Raw genomic sequence first — 22,152 nt, 5'->3', positions numbered from 1 at the left:
GATCAACCTCTTCTACCAGTTTTTCAATTTTGTATGCAAAAAGTTTCTGAAGTGTAATGTGTTGAATGTCAATCCAAGGCAAAATGCATGTCACATGTACTGAACTATAAGCAATTTAGCATGTTATAGTTTCAGCATGTCCTGTTAATTATCAGGCCAGCTCTAAGGGTATGAGGGAGCATTTGTTGGCCTCGTTACTAAGTATTAATGTAGTCTCATGTTTGTCACCATGCGAAACTATAGCTTTAATGTGATTAGGGTTTACTTGCATCAATGAAGGCCTCGTTAGACAGTCTTAGCAAGATCCCCCAAAAACTATATGGGACTGACTAAGACCTGCGCTTCATCCTCTCTCGCCTTCGTCTGCTTTGTTACCTTGGGCTCATCGATCTCAATTTTCGACAGCAAAGGGTTCGAGCGCGACTTCAGCTTAATTTTTAAAGCTAATCCAGTCTGAAATAGTCTTGTGCAACAAATGCACCCTGAAGGGCATCAAATTCAATCTCTTTTTTGATGTTTACAAAAATTAACATAAAAAGAATATGTAAATACGGCGTCAAATTTAATCTCCCTTCCATAATGTTTACAAAAACTGACATAAAAAGTTACCAACATAAGTTTCTTTTTTTTTTTTGGTCGGTTACCAACATAAGTCTAACCAGGATCCATTTGTACAAAATCAAGTTGACCATTAATTACCTTATGACTAGCTCCCAGTCAACTGTTGTTCTGTGTCACAATCTATAAATTTTATTTTTCAAACAAGACTTAGAAAAGCTGGGAGTAAAATGAGATTTTGAGTGCCTCGGTTTAAACTTCAACACAAACCCCAGAATCTGAGATTTGGTCTTGTTGGTTGTTAATGTTATAATCTAAAGAATAAACGCGTCGTCTATTCATATTATGCCACATGAATTCATTTTAATATCACAAAATTTTGTATATAATAATGGTTTTGGATAATTGATTTTGTTTTGGAGTGAAAAAGGGGCATATGTGCTTCATTCATGCATGTTTAAGGATTCAAAGTCTAAAACATCAAGTATGCATGCATATGTAAGAACAAACCCACATTGACCAAAAACAAGAACAAAACTACGAACCACAAAAAAAATAAAGCAACTTTGCCCGACTTTGTTCACCAATCCTACATCTAAACTTAATCCCCGAGGACAAGATTGCCTAATAATTTTTGGAGGGGACCAAAATCAAATAGGATGTATAATTTACGGGTTAATCGGTTCACCCACACTCCATCGACCACATTATATATTCTCCCTTTACAGTTTAAAGCTATATATTCACACGCTAGCTTCACCCTAATTAATTTGTTTAAGGTATAATATTTTGGCTCTAAATTAACTTTAATTTTATTTTATTTATAAGATTTGACTCCATATATATGTATAGGAGTTAAAGTTGTAGGAGGTAAGGTAAATTAATATAAACTCTAATTATTATTATTTTTTCCAAGTTGTATGCGGCTAGTGAGGGGATGATTAATATGCATGTGCCCACATGAAGAAAATAACCGTGGTTGTTCCATGTGGGAGATATTTTTCAGTGTGGCACGGGGCGGTATATCTCCTGTTATTATATAATTGCAGAGAAATATTTTTTTTCTTCAAGCATCCCTCTAAATGTATAAAAACATATGGCGTACTGAACATACTGAAAAATCTTTCTTCGTATGCGTATGGGCCTATGGCTGATTAATTTCACTGCAAAATAATGAATTGCATGTATAAATTGGAAGACTACTCCGTTCAATGACCGATATTTGATTGTTGGCGAGATTAATTTGTGTAAAATTCTTTTCAAGATATTTGGAGCTGAGGTCGGCCATGGAAAAGGAGGAGAGATTATACCGGGTAACGAGTCGCTTGTGATCCATACATAATCTGATCACCTATCTCTCTCATGGTCATGTGACCAAAATCAATTCAACAATGACAGATTCCTGAGTGTGTAACCAAGGCCTCGTTTGGTCTCTATTATTGAATTGAAATAACTAATTCTATGAATTCAAGGTATATTGAAGATAGAAGTTGATGATTTTTTATTTTGAGGTTATTGGACGGGAATTAGACATGAAGGAAACTTATCCCTTTCAGTAATCATACTAATTTAGGGAGTGAAATATTGATAAGTTTTCTTAATGGGTAATCATCTTCTACGTACATCTAACTCAAAATAATACTTCTTCCTTCAACGTATCTTCAAAATAATGGCTTATCAATTCTAATCCGACCCTCTATACTAAACGAGTCCGAATCATTTAAGTTGCGACTGGCAATTGTTTGCTAGATTGTCTAGTAAATTCATTAAATTTGGGTTGCTCGCCGCTGGCCGGTACTTAATTAATTGTGCGAGCTAGTTTGACACATGAGCTTCATGAGAGTGATACCAGCTGGGCTGATAGCTATATAGTGCACTTGCCATCGGCAGGGCCGGTAGTACTAGTATTGTCATGTTCATCTCTTTAATTGTAGGGTTTAGTTTGGTATTAGCACCATTGCTGTTCAACAAAAACGGAAATTCCATTCAACAAGATAGTCTTCGGAAGTGGCTTGTAACTCAGTTGGTTAAAAGTATCTGTTCTTGCACTTGATGTTCCATATTCTAATCACGCTTTTATAGTTTAATATAAATTACCTTATCATTGGAGTAAGCGACATGATGAGCTTGAGGAATCCAAATTTTCTGCACCCAAATACCTTTGTGACCCCTATGTGGCTCCTCTAAATATGCAATGCGTGTCCACCCATTTTTAATCTTAACTCTGTTGAAGTTGCTATTTATGAAAATCAAACTTAAGACTTCTTGATCATTGAACTTGTTATTTATGAAGTCGAACTTAAGATTATAATACTAGTGGCGTGCATGTTAAGTTTCATTAAGGCTTTTTAGCCAAAATGGTCATTGAGATTTGCATAACTCCTTAATTTGGTCCCTGAGATTTCAAATCAATAGAAGTGGTCCCTAAGATTGTCCACCATCCATCATTTTGGTCCTTCTGTTAAAAACTCCGTTAAGTGTCCCGGAGCTCTTGGCCGGAAGTTTGGGCAATTTCCAAGGCTTCGTAACTCAATCGTTTCTTAACCAAATTCGACCCATAATATATCAAAATGAAGATAGGAAAGTGTAGAATAAGATTATACCTATTTGGAAGCCCAATGGTTGCCGGAGATGGTCGAAAAATAGCTTCAAAGTTGACTGGTCTGAGGAAAAACTGGAAAACTAGTCGGAAACTGGGCAAAATTTAAACGTTCATAACTTCTTCAATACTCAACGAAATCAAGTGATTCAAAAATAAAAATCATATTTCTTGACGAGATGAAGAGAATGGTGCCTTTTTCAGCTGCTAACTCGTTGTGGTTTAGCTGGAAAATGGCTCGAAAGGGGCTAACTTGAGACCAAGACAGCCACTTTCGAGTCGTTTCCCGGCCAAACCACGGCGAGTTAGCCACTGAAAAAAAAGTATCATTCTCTTCGTCTCATCGAGAATTATGATTTTTGTTTTTGAATCACTTGATTTCGTTGAGTATTGAAGAAGTTATGAATGTTTAAAGTTTGCCCAGTTTCCGGCGAGTTTTCCAGTTTTCCCTCAGACCAGTCAATTTTGAGGCTATTTTCCAACCATCTCTGGCAACCATTGGGCTTCCAAATAGGTATAATCTTATTCTACACTTTCCTATCTTCATTTTGATATATTATGGGTTGAATTTGGTTAAGAAACGATTGAATTACGAAGCTTTGAAAATTGCCCAAACTTCCGACCAAGATCTCGGGGACACTTAACAGAGTTTTTAATGGAATGACCAAAAGGATGGATGGTGGACAATCTCAGAGACCAAAATGAGGAGTTATGCAAATCTTAGGGACCATTTTGGCTAAAAAACCCTTCATTAATAACGTACTTAAGTTTTTGTTTCTCTGTCCCTCTCCATTCCCTTATGGATGATAACTATATATGGATTATACGAGAAGTAATGCTACAAAGATTAAATTTGTAGATAGAATTTTGTAACTAAATGATATGAAAGTTGATGATTGAATGATTACTTAAGCATTAATAAGCATGCTCATTTTTATTGATGACACATTATTTAGTTCACAAATTTTATCTACCAATTTAATTTTCTTAACATTATTCTCTTACGGGACATCAAGCTGTGTGAAATATTGAAAACTTTATGATTAGGACTGCTCAGAGAAGAGAATTAATGACATCCGACTAAATTAATCTATTCAAAAAAGCAAGCATGTGTTGATGTTGTCCTGTCAAAATCTGTAGTCAGTTTCTTCCTTGCGACAAAATAATAATAAATTACTCTTTTCTATTCTATTTTATACAAGTTTTTTTTTAAGAAAAAATTTCGAAACTGTTACAATAATTTAAGAGATGTCGAAATTTCAAACAAGAGATGTCTGGGTAGAAACTATTACAAGTTGAAGATGTATTTTGTTCATTACTACAATTCTAATATGAATATGTTTTTACTCGTAGTCCATTTACAAACGCACACAGAGGCTTCACATGTCCACTACATATATAACACGAGAGAAGATATGTCTTACCAATATAGATATATCGTCTTCAAAATATCATGGAATAAGTGTTATATACACAAAATGATTGAGCTCAAGTGATGAAATGTATATACACACACCAATAATAATCGTTACGACAATTATGTGAACTTAATACTTGTTTGTTTTCGACCCAAGATGCTTACTTGTTAAGGGAAGATGAATGCCTGGTTTGGTATTGAGGTGATTCTGAAAAAAGCTGGTATCAAAAAAAGTTGGGAGCTGTTTTTGTGTTTGGTAAACATTCAGCTTCAGCTTTTTTTCACAGTTTTGGGTGAAAAAAAAGCCAAAAACAAGAAGCTGCAAAACCCAGATTTGAAAAACTGGCTTTTTTTCACATCTGTTTTACATAAAAGTTTACCAAACACTATAATACTGCTTTTTTTTTTTTCAAAAGCACTTTTACAAAAAAGTTTACCAAACACTTTGCTGCTTTATTTCACAGCTGCTTATTCTCACAGTACAGTAGAAGCAGCTTTTTTTCAAAGCACAGCAATACCAAATCAGCCCGAAATTTGCTCACTTACACTTTTGGGGGTTTTCTGTTTCACCATGCACCTATTTTTGAACAATTAAATTGAAATTGTCAAAATTTCGTAATTAATTTTTACAAATTTATCAGTTCGATACACCGATGCATCATACAATTTTTACGATATAAGCCTTAGATTGTCAGGTACATATTGGAATTCATGTGTTCGCTTTGACTTCAATATCCATGCATTTGTTTCCACTTTGCACGTTAATTATCACGTGGTCATGTGCATGAAAGAATTGCCTACCCATTGCGTGATGAGGAATATGTGCCCCTTAGTCAAGGACATGGGCATTAGTCCAACTTGTTCGGTTGGGTTCCGCACAATTACCATTCAAACAAGAAAGAGAGGGGCGATTTAGTAGTACATGTAAGTGAGAGGTTTTAAATTTGATTTTCATCAAAAACGAATTTGAACCACAATATTGCTAGCTTATTGTGAAACTTAGCCCACTTCTTCACTCTTTTAAGGTTAATAATATCGTTTGTTCAAAATAATAATAATAATAAAGAGAGTAAGATGGTGACGAACAATGTTACTTAGCTAGCGAGGACTTGGCTTGAAAGAACTCTATGGTCTCAACCCAACTAAAAAAATCTCAAGGCTAAGACCATTGAGACTATTTGACATCGCATTTTGTCATCAAATTGTAAATATGAATGATTGATATTGTTGTTTAAATGTGAATTGATTATGTGGTACAGATTTCATGATCTAACGATATAATTATTATTTTTACAAAAATAAATATAATAAAGAATTTTTATCACAAATAATTCCTGAAATTGACCCACCCAATCAAGATGGTTCCTGAAATTGAAAATCGATCGATGTAGTCCCTGAAATTGGATGTCGAAAATCAATATAGTCCTTCCGTCACAACTCTGTTAAAAATTCTATTATGTGCTGATGTGATAGGTAATTAGGTTCCACAATATAATAAAATATTGTCATGTGGATTAAAAGTATTTAAATAATAATTAAAAACAAAAAAAATAAAAAAGAGAAAAAGAAGGTGAATATGACTGTTCCCCTTCTACCCAGCGAGCGACCCACCATTCTCCTCCCCATTCTCCTCCCCTTGAAACGGCGTCGTCGCACCCCGTTCCTACAGTCCTCGTGTTCGCCGGTGGCACCTGCTTTGCTCCCAAGCTAAGCACCAATAAGTCACATACTAATTATAACCAAGGTTCTAAAAAACGCTAGGCGCTAGTCGGGCGGCGGGCTAGCGCCTAGCGCCTAGGCGGATTTAGGTAAATTTCTTGTATATCTTGTAAATAAATGCATATTAACACTTACAAAAAATTATACTTGTATGAAATCCATGGATAAGATAATAAAAGAATGATAAAATACAAAAAGAGTATCCAACAAGTCCAAAATTTAAAAACACATTAAGCATATATGTCATATAACCATAGTGAGGAGTATTGTAGGATGACACATGTGCAACAAGTTCACAATTTAAAACAACATAAAATGGAAAATAGGAGGAAAATAAGGAAATTTAGTAATGTAAAATACTTATTTTTAGCATCCCGGAATTTAAGTTGATACACAACACACATATTCTATAAAATTAACAAAATTTCAAGGTATAATTAGAACTTAGACTTTAAACAAATTTCACAAAAAATATATAAAAAAAAAATTAAAAAAAAAAAACCACCCAACCGCCTAGCACCGCCTAGCCCGCCTAAAGCCACCCCGATTTTTCCAGCCGTTTTGCCCAAAATCGCCTCGGTTCCAAGGCGCTGCCTAGGGTGTTTTTTAGAACACTGATTATAACTGCTTTTTGCATTTTGCTTATATACCAAATCAAACCAACCCAAATCAAATATTATATTGTATCTATGGCCATCATCTTTTCACGAATTCTCAGCCCCACTCCCTATGGACTGCACCTCCAGGTCGAGCAACATCGGGGAGGTTTATTTCGAATTACTATCACCGGCGAACACGAGGACTGCGGGAACAGGGTGCGAAGGTGCCATTTCAAGGGGAGGAGAATGGTGGGTCGTCGGGTAGGAGGGGAAGAAGATGATGAACAGTCATCTTCTTCTTCTTCTTTTTCTTTTTTTTTTTTTAATTATATAAAATAATTTTTTAATTATTCTTTAAATATTTTTAATCCACATGGCAATATTTTATTATATTGTGAAACCCAATTATATGCCACATCAACACATAACAGAATTTTTAACGAAATTGTGACAGAAGGAATACATTGATTTGCGATACCCAATTTCAGGGACTACGATTTTCAATTTCAAGGACCATCTTGATTGGGTGGGTCAATTTCAGAGATCATTTGTGATAAAAACCTTATAATAAAATAACATTAACTCACTTTGACTTTGTTACCATTTAATAGCATAATTTATCCCTTACCCACCCCAACCTTGAACCCAAGACCTCCTAGACTACGCCCACCCCTTACCCACACCAACACCACTAGGCTAGCCCTAGTGGCTGATACTCTTACCTTATTTGATTAAAAGCATTCACCGCATTAAAATTAAAATTCCATCAACACATTCACCTAATCCAAAACCTAGTAGCCCAGGTGGTTCCCGCCACCCGATGGCCTCCATACCAAACGGACCAGGATTTCTCTCCCCTCCCTTTCTTCTCTCTATTTCTATTTATATGGTTGCGATTAAATCACGTTAATATTTTGTTTTAAAACTTTTATAAGGAAAAAAAAATGATAAGAAAGAAAATGTGAACGTAGTGAAGGGGGAGGAAATTACAAGGAGAGAGAATCATTCTCCATACTCAAAATACCCAAAACAAAGTAATAAAATTTAATAAAAAGTATTTATTTTATTATTTAATTAAAATTAAAAGAAAAAATTCCAGAGAGCATTCCTCATCCAAAACAGAAAACAGACGGCTCCACGAGCTGAACCTTTTCAGCAGCAAGATAATGGCGACAATGCCACTTCCCTACAACTCCCTAACCCATTCCCACTCGTGTCCTCATCGACCAAACCCCACTCGTGCAAACCCTTCTTCTCCTTCACAACCCGAGCCACCGACCGAGGGCCGCCCCCGAGCCATCGCCTGAATCTGGTTCAGGCCTGGATGACTTCCCCAACCTATTCCCACTTGTGTCCTCATCGACCAAACCCCACTCGCGCAAACCCTTATTCTCCTTCGCAACCTGAGCCACCGACCCGGAAACGCCACCCCCGAGCCATCGCCCGAATCTAGTTCAGGCCCGGATGACTTCGACAGCAAGCTGAGCCAGGTCCGACTCCGATACCGCAGCGACACTGGAAAGAAAACGGGAGTATGGAAGACCCGGAAGTCCAAAAGCGGTTCTGGATCCTCGTCCGCATCCAACTTGTACCTTCCACTGGTGCCGCTCAAGGAGCCGGTGTCTAGGGGGTGAAGGTGGATTTCGGGTTCAGCCCGTACAGCGAGAGGTTAAACGAGCAAATCACAGTTCTGGGTCTAACGGCGCTGTTGCTGGTGGAGTTGGCAGACGGGGAAGAGCGTGTTGAAGTATCATGGGTAGTCAGTTGTGCTGGTTCAGGTTTACTTTGTGCTGGTTCAGATCCGTACCTCATCGATGCTTGCTTCTATCAATGTTTGCAGAACGGCTGGACCTGGACATCTGAGCCACAACTTGGATGACTCGACGGGAATGTAAGGCTCTTTGGCTTCTTACTTCGTCATCTCTCCTTCTATGCTCCTCTTCCTCTTCCATCTTATTTTTGCCCACATGGAGATTGAACGTTTCTTCTGCTTGCTTAAACAATTATTTCTCTTGCTCATCGATTTCCCACAACGAAGAAGACATTGTAAGAAATAAGCAGAAACTATAAATAATGATAGAGATTTTGATTTTGGTGTGTGATTTCTTAAGATGGATGGTGGGTTATAAGGAGGAAAAAGAAAGGATTATGTTGTAGATAACACCATGTGGCATGCTGTCATTCGTTAAAAATTTGATCAAAATCTATCTTCAAAGATGGCAAACATATTGTGACAAGTGGCGCGACGTGATTGGTTAAAAATCTTATCGGAAATCTATCCTCAACGATTCTGAAAAGGTAACGACACGTGGTACGACAGCATTAGATAAAAATCTTATTGAAATCTATCATAAAAAATTGTCTTTTCGGATAATGACACGTGGCACAATGAGAACGATTAAAAATCTTATCCGAAATTACAAATAAAATTATTTTATAAAATAAAAAATACTAATATTTTATTGCTTATTGCTATGGATATTCAGTTAGGGATGAAGATGCAAAAAGCAATTATTGTTCATTAAAAGTAGTTACGGTTCACTAGAGGGGATTGAATAAGAAGTTGCCCTGAAGACCTTTGATATGCTGTAGTTGCTCTTAAGTACGAGAACTTCAGTATGAGAAGGAGAAGGTGAGTGTGGCCTCAGTGACAGTCTGCTCCGCCCAAGGAGTGAACATAAATTAAATTATATATGTGATTATTCTAGTATTAAATTCTAGTAAATTTTGATTTGTTTTTGTAATGCAAATTCAACCTTTGATTATAAGATTATACTTTTGAGTTACTCAAATGAGAGGAAAACGCTCGGCAGGGTAATCATTTTTTTCCGTTAATTATAGCACACATTTCAACCATATAAACGTCGCTGAGTTTTCTCAAGATTTTTTTATGTACAACTCAAGGAATACGGAAAAAAAAAATTCACCATTTATCGAGTCATGTAAGCATTTTTTTATAATGAAAAGAGTAATGCTAGAAAAATCAAAATTGTAAACTAAATTAACAAATCACATAATTTATCATCAATATAAAATAAAATCAATAACACGGATCCCTGAGTTTGTTCATCATCAATCACTTTAGTATTTTTGTAAAAAAATCGTTAAATATGACAAAATGACAAAAATATTCTTAATTTTTGTCAAATCATTTTGACCATTGTTTATTGCTGGCATTTTTGATATTTTTTGAGTACTTATTTAAGAGAGTTTTCCCAAAAAGACCAAAATAATTAAGAAAGTTTTAACGAAAAATCCACGATATTGTTCACTTCAACGAAAAACTACATTTTTACACTAAAAAATCAATCCTAGTACTATTCACTCTACCCTTTATTTTATCTTTATCGTTAAAACTCAAAGTTTTCAAGCAATTTTCATTAGTTTTCCTAATAATTAATGGCTAAAATACCAAAATAATATACTCAAAAGTACAGATTAATCTCAGCAAATAATTTTTAAAAATTTCTTATTCTTTCTTCTCTTTGTGTATTTACCATATTCTATCGCCCAAAAAAGAAAGAATGGATATTACATGTTACCTAATTCGGATTCTTTTTCATCAAATATTCCAATTACACAACACTAACCTATCTTTTCTTTTTCCTTTCTCTAATGTTACAGGGAACCCCGAATGCCCTACCACTCTGGGAAGTTGCCCGCTCGTTTCTTCTGCATTAGATTCTGAAGGCACCATCTTCTTCCACCGCTCTCTGAGACTCAAAATAAAATCGGGTACTAACAAATTAGCTATAAAGGTGTCCTTGTCAAAAAATCGTTAACGGCGAGAGTGGCATCGCCGTGGGACACCGCATCAGTCTCCGGCATGTAAAGACTTGAGGACGTAGGCTGCACATCAAACATAACCATTTCAAGCCACTGTATACATAGCAATTGCCACCAAGTAGACATCAAGCAGCTAATGCGCCATTCAATCGAAAATAAATTTAGCACAGGGGAATGTGTATATCCGTGTGAGCAAAATTTGTGTAATTAAAACCTACCTTTGTATCAAGCTGCATTTCTCCGTTGTTATCAACAGTGAGGCATGCACCGTGTACTTTCAACCATTCAATGCATTCGTCCAATCCCTCTGAATCCTTCTCCTCGCTTTCCTCATTTGTGGGTGTAATGGTGGTAAATCCCAGAATTTGAGCAACGTAAGGAACAGGTATCGTAGGCCGATATGATCTACAGATGCAGCTCACTGCCTTATACCGCATCTTTTCAACATAGAGATCTGCAGAAGGAAGAGTTATTATACAATAATCCTTTTTTATATTTTTTATAATCCAAAATGTAAAAGATAATTTCATTTGAAAGAGATGCTCACCCATAAGGCAGGTGCTCAAGTTCGGAGCTGTCTTGTAGAGCCTGAAGAACATAACATAATTTCCTGAAGTCACAGCTGAACGAACCGCAAGAGCATGCTTAACAGCTTCATCTCTTTTCGCTTCAACTGACAAGCTACATTCAACAACGTTGAACAATATATTCAGGGTCATCTTACATGGTTTGATAAACTGGAAGGGGGAAATATCACTTTTGCTCTGCATGCAATAATCGTACACTACAGTGCAACAAAGAGCTAAAATTGCAATAATGGTTTGATTCATATTTCATCAAATATAATCTCTTTTTTTGGCGAAAGAGTAGTCATTACCATCAAAAATCAGGTGACCAATCATTAATTTCTTAAATTTCGATTCTGCACCAAACTTGTTATCTCACACAACCAGGCAATATAGGACATGCACAAATTTATTTCTACTCCGTATTTGAAATATAGAATAACATTGTTGATAGTCAAGTAGAAGACAATAAAACATATCTTTGTAACTTTTTAGTGTCCCAATATCTGCCAAATGTGTATTTCTAATTTTCTATAAACTAAAGTTCACTACCTATGGACCCGTTCATGACTCTGAGTTTTTATGGAACTTTAATCAACAAAAAAGAAGAGACCTGAATATAGTAAGAAGCCACAATATCCATACGAGAAAAGTCATCTTAACTTGAGAGTTACTGACCTTGCCATTGATGATACTAGATCTCTGTTATTATTTGAGTGAAGGATAACACAAAGTAAGTTGTATGCAGAGAACTCCATATGGCATCCCTCAATACCTTCAGCATAGAGAGATTTCAACTGTGACGCACACTGAAAACAACATGAAAGACTGTTATTCGACACCTGAACTTATGAGGAATAAATACCTTCAAATATTAAAATTGCGCAACAATATTTGTTTCTTTTTCTTTCTGAAAAAAGGTGCATAAACTTTTAACTGCGTCGGATAAATTCGTATCTCGAATAAAAAGTTATAAAGAATTATCAGTTTTGAAGCCAAACTAATCAAATTTATTGATTCCCACAGATAATTACCACAACCTCCCTTGGCAAGGTAAAGTTCTTCTATTGTCATCTTATTTGTGTCATGCCGTAAAGTATTTACAAAATTGTTTTCAACCACACTAAGATCACCAACCTGATTATACTCGGGCAGGTCCCCCACTTCCACTGCTAAGCGAGCATGGGTTTCGTACACCTGGTCAGGAAATTAGGCAGAATGAATGACAAACTGATGTGAACATAACTCGTACAAAGATTGGGGTCGGTAGTTGAAAATGAAAGATAATATTACAGATAACATAATTTGAAAAAATAAAAAAACTTCAGCAAAAGTTTAAATGTTGTATTAGGATGTAAAGAAGTAAATGCTAAAAATTATGGGTGATCAAAGTGACTCTAATTAGCCGAAAAGACCTGGTTAAGTTGATTTAAGTAGTCAACAGTCAGTTTTGAAAGATATGGTAGTCAGGCAGCAGAAAAAGGGTAAATAAACTAGAGTCCATATGATAAAGGATTAATAAAGACCATATGATATCAAATATACCTTTACTGTTAGGTGATTGCGAATTCGTTGCACTGTCAAATCCTGACGAATGGACTTCAACTGATCACATTTATATAGGTAATTCTTTTGGGAATTTTGTACCATAAGCAGAGCTTTTTCAAGAACATCCTCTGGCCTTACCTGTCAGGTAGAACAGATTCTGTAGCAGATTAGTTACATCACACATCATCTTCACCAGTTCATTTGATTTATTTAACTAGAATGTTCATAGAAAAGAAAGATATGAGATAGAGATTATTACAGTAGCAGGATCAGGAGCGGAAGTGAGGCGCAAATAACGTTTCTCAATCTCCTGGCAGGTCCCCTTAACAGTAAGAGAATCCCAGTCAATGTCCTCAACTGCCCTGCTGCCACCATCTTCAAAATTTTTGCTAAGCACCAAGGCAGTAGCCCTTCTGGCATACAAGTTTCCACCACCAGCTTTTTTTGGTTTGAAGTGATTATTTTGTGCCCAATGTCCTTGCACTCTTTCAAAACGCCTAGAGCGATTTTCACGTCTCTTTCTTTCCTCTGGTGAATCCTCAAGGCCCATTGCTCCAGTGTAATATGAGGTTAAACTTTGTTCCTCGTCACTATCACTAGATGCATCATCGTTCTCAGCAGTACTTAAAACATAAGAAAGGCGCTGCTTCTTAAATGGTTTCTGGGTTATCTTACTTCCATTTTTCTGCTCCTGTGGAGTAAACTTTCCATTACTTGTATTACCATCTTTGAATCCAGCACTCCCCATCCATGGCTACATGTGTGAACACCACATTATACAAGGGTAAGCTAGAAATGTTTGACAGCTTTTATGCTTGAATCATGTATATTCCAGATAATGTAAGTAAAAATGAAATATGCATCTCTACATAAAAAATATGTATTTAAGATTAAGACAATTGGGTTTCCTTCCCAAGAATAAATAAAAAGACTGGTTGACAAAATAATTACCTTTCTTTGCTTATCATTGACATTCATCCAAGAAAATTTTAAACTGTCATTGTTGACAGATGCCGGTTTCTCAACTGGCTTCTCCTCCGGTAGAGGTTCCCATCTACTCTTGGATCGTTTATTCGGACTTCTTTTGTACTTTGGCAATGACGAAACAAGGTTTGAAGACTGTAAACTGCTGCACAACCAGAGCACTTAAAGGTCAATGGTCTATACATTGGAATCTAAAACCTTGCAACGAATGTTACTAAGGGTGATTCTAGAGAGACCATTTACTTAAACCATATTTTGTAGACCACGTGAGCTGGAGCTTGATGGGTGGAGTCCCTTATTTACTGATTTAAAGATAGAATCAAACCATCAACCGCCACATCATATAATCTATAAAATGTGGTCTAAAAAGATGGTCTCCCTAGCGTTCTCATTAAACTAATCAACCCACATAGAGTAGGTTAGGAAATGTGACAAAATAACAAACCAAAACTGACTAATGGATGATCACTTTTCATACAATGGTTACCAAAATATTCATGAATAAATGAGTTCAAGGTGCATAAATGTAATGTAAACATACAAGCCCACGGAGGGAGGCTCTTTATTAATAGCATCTTCATTTGGCAGAGGGAAAAGAGGTTCAGTATCCCAGTCCTGTGTGTAAAGCGTACCATGAGCTGTTGCCTTGGTGATAATCTGAAACGAAAATTAAGTACTTTTACACACCATATACATCCCATCTAAAAAATCACACACACAAGCAGCATCGAGGGAAAAAAAATATTGCATGCTTCATGTCCATGAAACTAACAAAAAGTTAAGCAGCTTAGCAGCAACCCAGAACGTGCATCTGCCTCAATTTGCAAACAAAAGTTCCAAGATATACAGATACTCCAAAAAAGGAAATGTTTCTTGAAACATTGCACTGAGAACTGAGAAGTATGGAGTTAATAAGGAGAAAAAATACATTATTGAGTGCTTCATGTCCATGAAACTGACATAGAATTGAGCAGCAAGCCAGAAGTGCATCTGCCTCAATTTGCAAACAAAAGTTTCTTGACATACAAACACTTGAAAGCAAAATGCTTCCATGAATCATAAACATTGCACTCATTTGAACCATCAGATGAACATTTGTGGAAGATGCAATATGACATTTAATGGTAAACTGATGTTCATAGATAGGTAATAGTACTTCAGATAAATATATTACGTGGCAGGTAAGTCATAGAACATGCAGGAGGTTTTGGGTCATGGAAAATCATTTCATTTTGCAAAAACCTCAAGACTCAACTCTTCACAATAACGAATATAGTGGTTTTATTATCATCACAACATATTAGATAATAGTTACTAAGGGCGACTACAATTGATAAAAAATCCAAAAGTCATGCCAAAAAGGGGAGTTTGCAAGAGTCCATCAACATGTATGATTTCAAAGTTGGCAAAGAAAAACTTCTAACCAATTTGGCTTACCTCCTTCATGACAGACTGACATGCAGCCATTTGCCTATCATCTTTACAGCGAGCCAAAGCCCTTTCGACATAACCACGCAGCGACTTGGGAAACATACCAGGCTGAAAATGAAAAAAGATGCATAAATAAATAAATTCATATTCATTAGCTACAGCATAGTTTACTGAGTCATGAACTACATTACCATTCTGTGCGTAATGTTATGACATACGAGGAGAGGATAAAGACATGCATAACACCCAAAACAATAAAAACACATTATAGGAAACCATGTTGGTAGGATGCTGCAGAAATCTCCAAACACACATTGGTTGATCAATTTAAACAATTAAGTATTCAAAACGAATTAAGGTGCTAAAAACATGCGGTGCACCTATCAACCACAATCAGAGTTGAGTGCCTATAGCTTAATTATAACTGTTCGCTAGATTTTGCATCAGTTCTTGGACTTTAAGAGAGGAATGACATTTTATTTCATTACGATCAATTTGTATCAAAACAATATCATAAGGCAAGCCCTGGGAAATTTCAAATGGCTCTAGAGTTAATCATCCTTCATCTTAGAGGTGTAGGTTCATCTCATGTTATTTATATGTTTGGAATGAACTCTTCAATTGAAAAGTTTCAGAGAAAACTCAGAAAGGAGAGTTCCTTTTTTCTACAAAGTTGCAGGAAAGAATTCCCCCATTATTCTCCACTTATTATTCCAGATATCCTACTAGAAAAACAAGTATACAAATAAATGTTGAAGTGACAAAATCTTCCTTTTTTATTCTAAATTTTAAGGCCAATTGCCTCACTTTTCCCTTTAAAAGAGCACGCTCATTCCAAAGCCAACTGCTTAATTAATTGCTTATTCATTGTAGGACTGTATGCTGCCCCATCGCTATCAACATTTTGTTTTCTTAAAAGTAGCAGAATGTCAGTACATGCTTGCATTTAAAAAGGGTTGGTAAAAGGAAAGGCAATTTATGTTATGTTACAATTTAAGAACCATGTATAGTTAACATAGCAGAATAGCAAGCTCGCAACCTAAGAAGAGTATCTTAAGAGGTAACAAACTTCCACTCCTAACATATTTCTGGAAGAAAAGATGAGAAGCAACGACCATCACATCTTTAGTATTTTAGTAGTCAGTCTGGAAAGAAATAACTGGGAATTGATACTTAAAAAAGCAACAGTCATCAAAGCAGAAGACATACCTTAAGTAGAGAATCAGCAGTGGCACTGGATGTCACCTTGTCAACCGGCTTTGGAAGTGAAACACTGATATAAGCAGGTTTTTCTGCTGCAGTGGTTGTACAGCTATCCTTGTCAGTTTTTGGTAACCCAAAGGTTGGATTTGAATTGATTCTAGGGTTTGTTGGAATCTGCAGTTTATCATCTCTTTGTGTACCTATAGGTGGAGCGGGTTTGGAGGGTGATTGGTAAGTATGAGATGGAACAGGTTGTAAGGGTGACTGATAAGTATGAGACACAGGGGATGGAACAGGTTGGGACAGTGATTGATAAGTATGAGACACATGGGATGGAACAGGTTGTGAGGGTGATTGGTAAGTATGAGACGCATGGGATGGAACAGGTTGCAAGGGTGATTGGTAAGTATGAGAGGCATGGGGCACCTGCTGAGAAGCAGGATACTGCACGTTGGGTGCTTGAGAAAATGCAGTTTTCCGGTGATCCTGAAAGCTATCATAAGAAGCCTTTTCATCCAAAGGTTTTTGGAACTGTGGTTGCATAGAACTATTGTGGTGAACTTGAGATTGAGAAGTTGGAGCCCCATGATTCCAGTAACCATCATGAGCACCAATAACTACAGCACCAGACTGAGAAGCCAAAGAATAACGACAAGAATTTTACTAACCAAACATATTTCAACAGCATAGTAATGACTATAGAGATATTCGAATTTAACATCAGATCAATATCATTAGATAAACCATCAACTGCAGTTGTCAGAAATATCATGGAACTCTATCTAATGGTTGGTTTAAAATGTAAAGATTAAAAGTAAGCTAAAACAAAACATAAAACAAAAATAAAGGCTATATATGTGATGATGCACAAATCTGAAGTATAGCTACCATGTGCACTAGCAATAATCTTTGATGACAATATCACTCATTAATGACAGTTTCAATCATATGAATACTTAGACTTGGATCATTAATAGGATCATTAATAGAATTCAACAATGCACCATATCAAGAAGAGCTGGCATATGAGGGCACGGAACTTTTTCAAAAACCCTCCGCGGAAGGAAATTCAAACCTGCACTGATGGCAATTCAGATGGACTGGGTTCTGGCCTCCAAGAAGGAGCATATGAAGGTGGTGGTGGTGGTGGTGGTGGTAGCTGGCTGTCCAAGGTTTGATACCCGGTGGTAGCACCTGGAACCAGACATCCCACATTGGGTGTACTTGTAACAGAAATGTTCTCAGTACCGGGAGCACAGCTGACTTCTGTTTGACTGTAATAATCTGCCCATTGCTTGTAGTGCTGCTCATAATTTTGTGAAGTTGAAGTCGCAGTACTAGAACTATATGCAGCAGTGGTATCCGGGGTGTACTGTGAATATTGATGAGGCATATAATTTGCATAATTTCCGTCACTCCAAGAGGTAGTCTGATTATTGTAGCTGCTACTTGGGTAACCTCCAGCTGTCTGATAATCAGCAGGATTGTAGTAAGTGCTTGAATAACTTGCAGACCCAGCATAAGACCCTGTATTCTGAAATGAGGAAAGAGGCTGATAAGGAGCACCTGTATTTTGATATGCTTCTACAGGCTGTGAGTAGGAAGTGTTGGATTGCTGCTGATAGTTGTTATAGTAACCTGGGTACCCTGCGCTTCCATAACCATATGTATCTGAAGAATGTTGGTATGAAGCATAACTATTGTAATCTTGTGGTACATTTACTGTTCCCAAACTCGATGTACTACTCCCAGGCGGCTGTGGTTGCTGATCGTATTGATAGGTTGAATGGGAATGAACCCCATTATCTGTCAAGCTATTGTCCGTCCTATGAACGCTCCAGGACGAGGCTTCTGAACCAGTTGTTGAAAGAGGAGGATATGAAGGCGTCTGTCCTTGGTTTGCATTAATAATATACCGATTCTAAAACACAAATAAATGCAAAATTGTATTAATCAGTATTGCCATTCAAAAAGCAATAATCAATTGGTATTAATATATAGATATGAAAAATTATACAGAGCCAACTAAAAAATGGCTATCATAAAATTGGTAGACATGTCAAGTAAACTGAACGGAATATAACAAATGGAAAATCAGAGACAACAAGCTTAGCATCCACTACAGACGAGCAGTACAGGCCATTTGGTAAGATAATTTTTTGCCTAAGAGAACAACACCCAGATAATCCTTTGAGCTATACTAAAAAAACTAAGTTTTTTACAGCTAATCTACCAAATGCGGGCGAGGCTATGCTTAGAGAGTACATATGAAAATAAATTTAAATCACATTCTATATGGCAACAAATCTGTTTGAAATCGAAATCTCCTACCGTCAATCAGAATTTAATACAAAAATCGTAACAGAGAAGCGGGCTTAGTAGTAATCACCTCAAGCGAATTCGGGTCCAGTGGAGCTATCGTCTCGGTATTACCTCCTTGATTCATCATATCTTTAGCATCCTGCTACAATAAATCAAAACATAAATTAACCAAACAAACAAAATAGTCAAACATACTACAAAATCCACGTAAAAATCCCAAAAATCTTCGATAACAAGAATCCAAAACCCTAATTGATTGCCAATTAAAATCGGTACCTTCAAACAAAACGCAGGGCATCAACCTCGAAACGCAGTTTGACTTACGAGAAAGCTGATAAATGGAATCGGAGGGCGGAGAAAAAACCCAGAAAACAGACTGAGATCAACAACAAGAACGAGCAAGAAGACGCAAAAAAAAAAAAAAAAAAAAAAAAGAATTTGGACTGAAAAAACCTAATTATCAATACCCGATAGCACGAATGAAATTTATAAAAAGCCAGAAAAATTAATAAAAATTATTAGGGGCAGATTGGCGAGAACAGCGATATAGATATGCGGAAGAAAGATGCAGAGAGAAAGGAGGAGGGAGGGAGGGAGGGTTTGAGGTTCAACGACCGGGGGTCTATGTTGGGTCCTGGGTCGTGTTTGCGGGTTTAGGAGGACTTGGTGTTTGGCGGTTGACCAAGACAACATAAAAATAATAGGTTTTGGGTTAACATTATTCGGATTTTTATCAAGTTAAATGTTAGGAACTTGTTAAGATAACGAGTATACACGTAAACGATACGAATACGACTTATTTGTCATTTAGATATTAAGCATAACAATTTCTTGCATGACTCATTAACTTGATACGAAATGATATAACTCGTTAACTAATCGAGTAGCTACAGAGTCACTTGTTAATAATTTATTACGGTAAGATTTTTATATATTAAAATAATGGATATGACACGAACACGAAATGAACACGACCGTTTGCCGAGTCTAGTTTTCCACTATTGTGACAAATAAATAAATTGGGGTTTTCTATTCGCACCTGAGTAACGATTAAATCTTACATACATGGATCTAATGAAATTCGTAATAGTTAATCTTACTGAAAATTTGTATGACTCAATGTTATGTACGATTGAAGTTGGATCCCAAATTTTATTTACAAATTTGATGTCAAGTTTACCCTCTTAAGCTCAACAATTTTTCTTTTTTTACAAACCATAACGTTAGTAGGTTAAATAGTTAGTTATCAGGGAAAAAAGAAATTAGTGGAGATCAAACTCGTATCTTGGTATATAAACATGATTATTTTCCACTATTGTGATAAAGCACCATCTGCCAACAATTATTTCTTTTATTTAAGCAATATTTTAAGGCAAGTCAAATTCAAATTATGATGAAGGACATTTGGAAGTATCAAAAGAAAAAGAAAGCAAATTCAAACGTCAATGTGACGCCAATTTAATTATGCACGTGTCTTACTCAATTCAAAATATAATATGAAAAAAATTTGTTGACGCCTCCTCCCCTGATCTCTTGCGGCTCTCCGATTCTCCCTCACATTTTTATTGGCAACAAGAGAGGTTAGTGATCTTACTGGTCTCGCCTGTTGGTGTTAAGGAAAAAGGAGATTTCATTACTAGGTCGCTAGTGGTGGAGGGAGAGGGTGTGCTTGTCGGAATATGATTTATAATGACATGGTTTTTTTTCACAATGAGTGTAATCATGTATGTGTGAAGGATTAAAACTACACCGTAACACTGATGTACTAATACGAAGAAGTCTATATTGAAAGAATATGTGTGATATAACTAAACAATTTTATTCTGAAGGGGAAAATATAACTTCTCTTGAACATGCATAATTAAGATTGATCATGCTAGTATTCCGTTTTTCCTCAAGGCTTTATGAGGAGGAGAGTGAGAATTCTTCATATTTTCACTCGACTTATATCCATTTGTCATGAACATTTTTTCACTAATAGGCGTGTGGGAATAATAGTACCCAAAGATTTTTTTTAATTACAATAGGGATAGGATTGCCCTTATTAATAACCGTTATTAACTTTGTTTTGTTAAGTAAACATGGATCATAAAATATTGTAAAAGGATTTAAAATAGTCCACATAAGCATAACAAAGATATGTGAGAAAGGTTTACGAATTTCTTCTACATGTCTTTGTAATGCTTATATGGTGCATTGACTTTTTTGATCCATTCCTTAAGGCTTTTTAGCCAAAATGGTCCATAAGATTTGTTTAACACATCACTTTGGCCCTTGAGATTAAAAATCAATAGAAATGGTCCTGAGATTGTCCACCATCCATTATTTTGGTCATTCCGTTAAAAACTCGGTAAAGTGTCCCAGAGCTCTTAGCCGAAAGTTTGGGCAATTTTCAAAGCTTTGTAACTCAATCGTTTCTTAACGAAATTCGACCCATAATATATCAAAATGAAAATAGGAAAGTGTAGAACAAGATCATACCTATTTGGAAGCCCAATGTTGCCGAAGATGGCCGAAAAATAGCCTGAAAGGTGATTGTTCCGTAGGAAAACTCGAAAACTCTCCGGAAACTGGGTAACCTTTAAACGTTCATCACTCGATTTCATTGAGTATTGAATAAGTTATGAACGTTTAAAGTTTACCCAGTTTCCTGCAAGTTTTCCAGTTTTCCCATGAACCAGTCACCTATCAGGCTATTCTCCTGCCATCTTCGGCAATCATTGGGCTTCCGAATAGGTATAATCTTGTTCTACACTTTCCTATCTTCATTTTGATATATTATGGGTCGAATTTGATTAAGAAACGATTGAGTTATGAAGCTTTGAAAATTGTCCAAACTTCCGGCTAAGAGCTCCAGGACACTTAACGAAGTTTTTAATGGAATGACCAACATAATGGATGGTGGACAATCTCAGTGACCATTTCTATTGATTTTCAATCTCAATAACCAAAGTGATGTGTATGTAAATCTCAGCTAAAAAACCATTCCTTAATATCTTGACATCAATAATTAAGATTTGAAATTCTTTACTCCAACATAGTCCAAGTGTCATTGTAAGCGTGTTACTGATAAATTTTGAAAAGTTAGTGTTTTTGGCAAGCAGTGAATAGCTATGATAGATATGGTCTTCTTCTTCAACTTATCGTGTCCTGTGTTCAAAATCAATGATGAATTAGATCATACTTGTTTTTTTCTCTTCTAGTCGAAACTTGGATTGTAGGGATGTGAAAATCAGAATGAGACAGTTCAATGAGCTGTGTTAGTGAAAGTACTAGCCCAAAGATATCTAATAGGTCATACAAATGTGACCTCAATAAAGAGAATTACTATTAGCACTATTATAAAATGACCGTACACTCCTCTTTAGTAATAAAAAAAAATGCGTACACGATTTTTTATTTTTCTAGGTGAAAATAATA

At 36.2% G+C, this 22,152-nt stretch overlaps 1 protein-coding gene across 4 annotated transcripts; it reads right to left on the bottom strand.

The window, feature by feature from the left end:
- Positions 1-10,336: 10,336 nt before the first annotated feature.
- Positions 10,337-19,379, bottom strand: LOC103936748 (SAC3 family protein A). Of its 4 annotated transcripts, none has more exons than XM_048590523.1 (15): positions 19,200-19,378; positions 19,009-19,063; positions 18,800-18,874; positions 17,486-18,331; positions 16,417-17,040; positions 15,214-15,315; positions 14,318-14,433; positions 13,744-13,921; positions 13,052-13,546; positions 12,790-12,930; positions 12,382-12,441; positions 11,923-12,053; positions 11,226-11,359; positions 10,897-11,132; positions 10,337-10,741 (listed from the first exon to the last, which is right to left on the bottom strand). In XM_048590523.1, the coding sequence occupies exons 3-15, from the start codon at positions 18,857-18,859 to the stop codon at positions 10,643-10,645; spliced, it is 3,222 nt and encodes a 1,073-aa protein (XP_048446480.1). In that variant the 5' UTR covers positions 18,860-18,874; positions 19,009-19,063; positions 19,200-19,378; the 3' UTR covers positions 10,337-10,642. The 4 variants fall into 4 exon arrangements, with proteins under 4 accessions (XP_048446480.1, XP_048446479.1, XP_009344890.1 ...); XM_048590522.1 differs by having other exon boundaries at positions 18,800-18,871; XM_009346615.3 differs by having other exon boundaries at positions 13,744-13,918; positions 18,800-18,871; positions 19,009-19,379.
- Between the last annotated feature and the right edge of the window lie 2,773 nt (positions 19,380-22,152).

This window comes from the organism of the source record quoted next, unplaced genomic scaffold, assembly GCF_019419815.1.
Source record: "Pyrus x bretschneideri cultivar Hongxiangsu unplaced genomic scaffold, Pyrus_bretschneideri_v1 Contig32, whole genome shotgun sequence".
Classification (NCBI taxonomy): Eukaryota; Viridiplantae; Streptophyta; class Magnoliopsida; order Rosales; family Rosaceae; genus Pyrus; species Pyrus x bretschneideri.
Note: the sequence above shows the minus strand (reverse complement) of the source record. Positions and strands in the feature narration are given on the sequence as shown.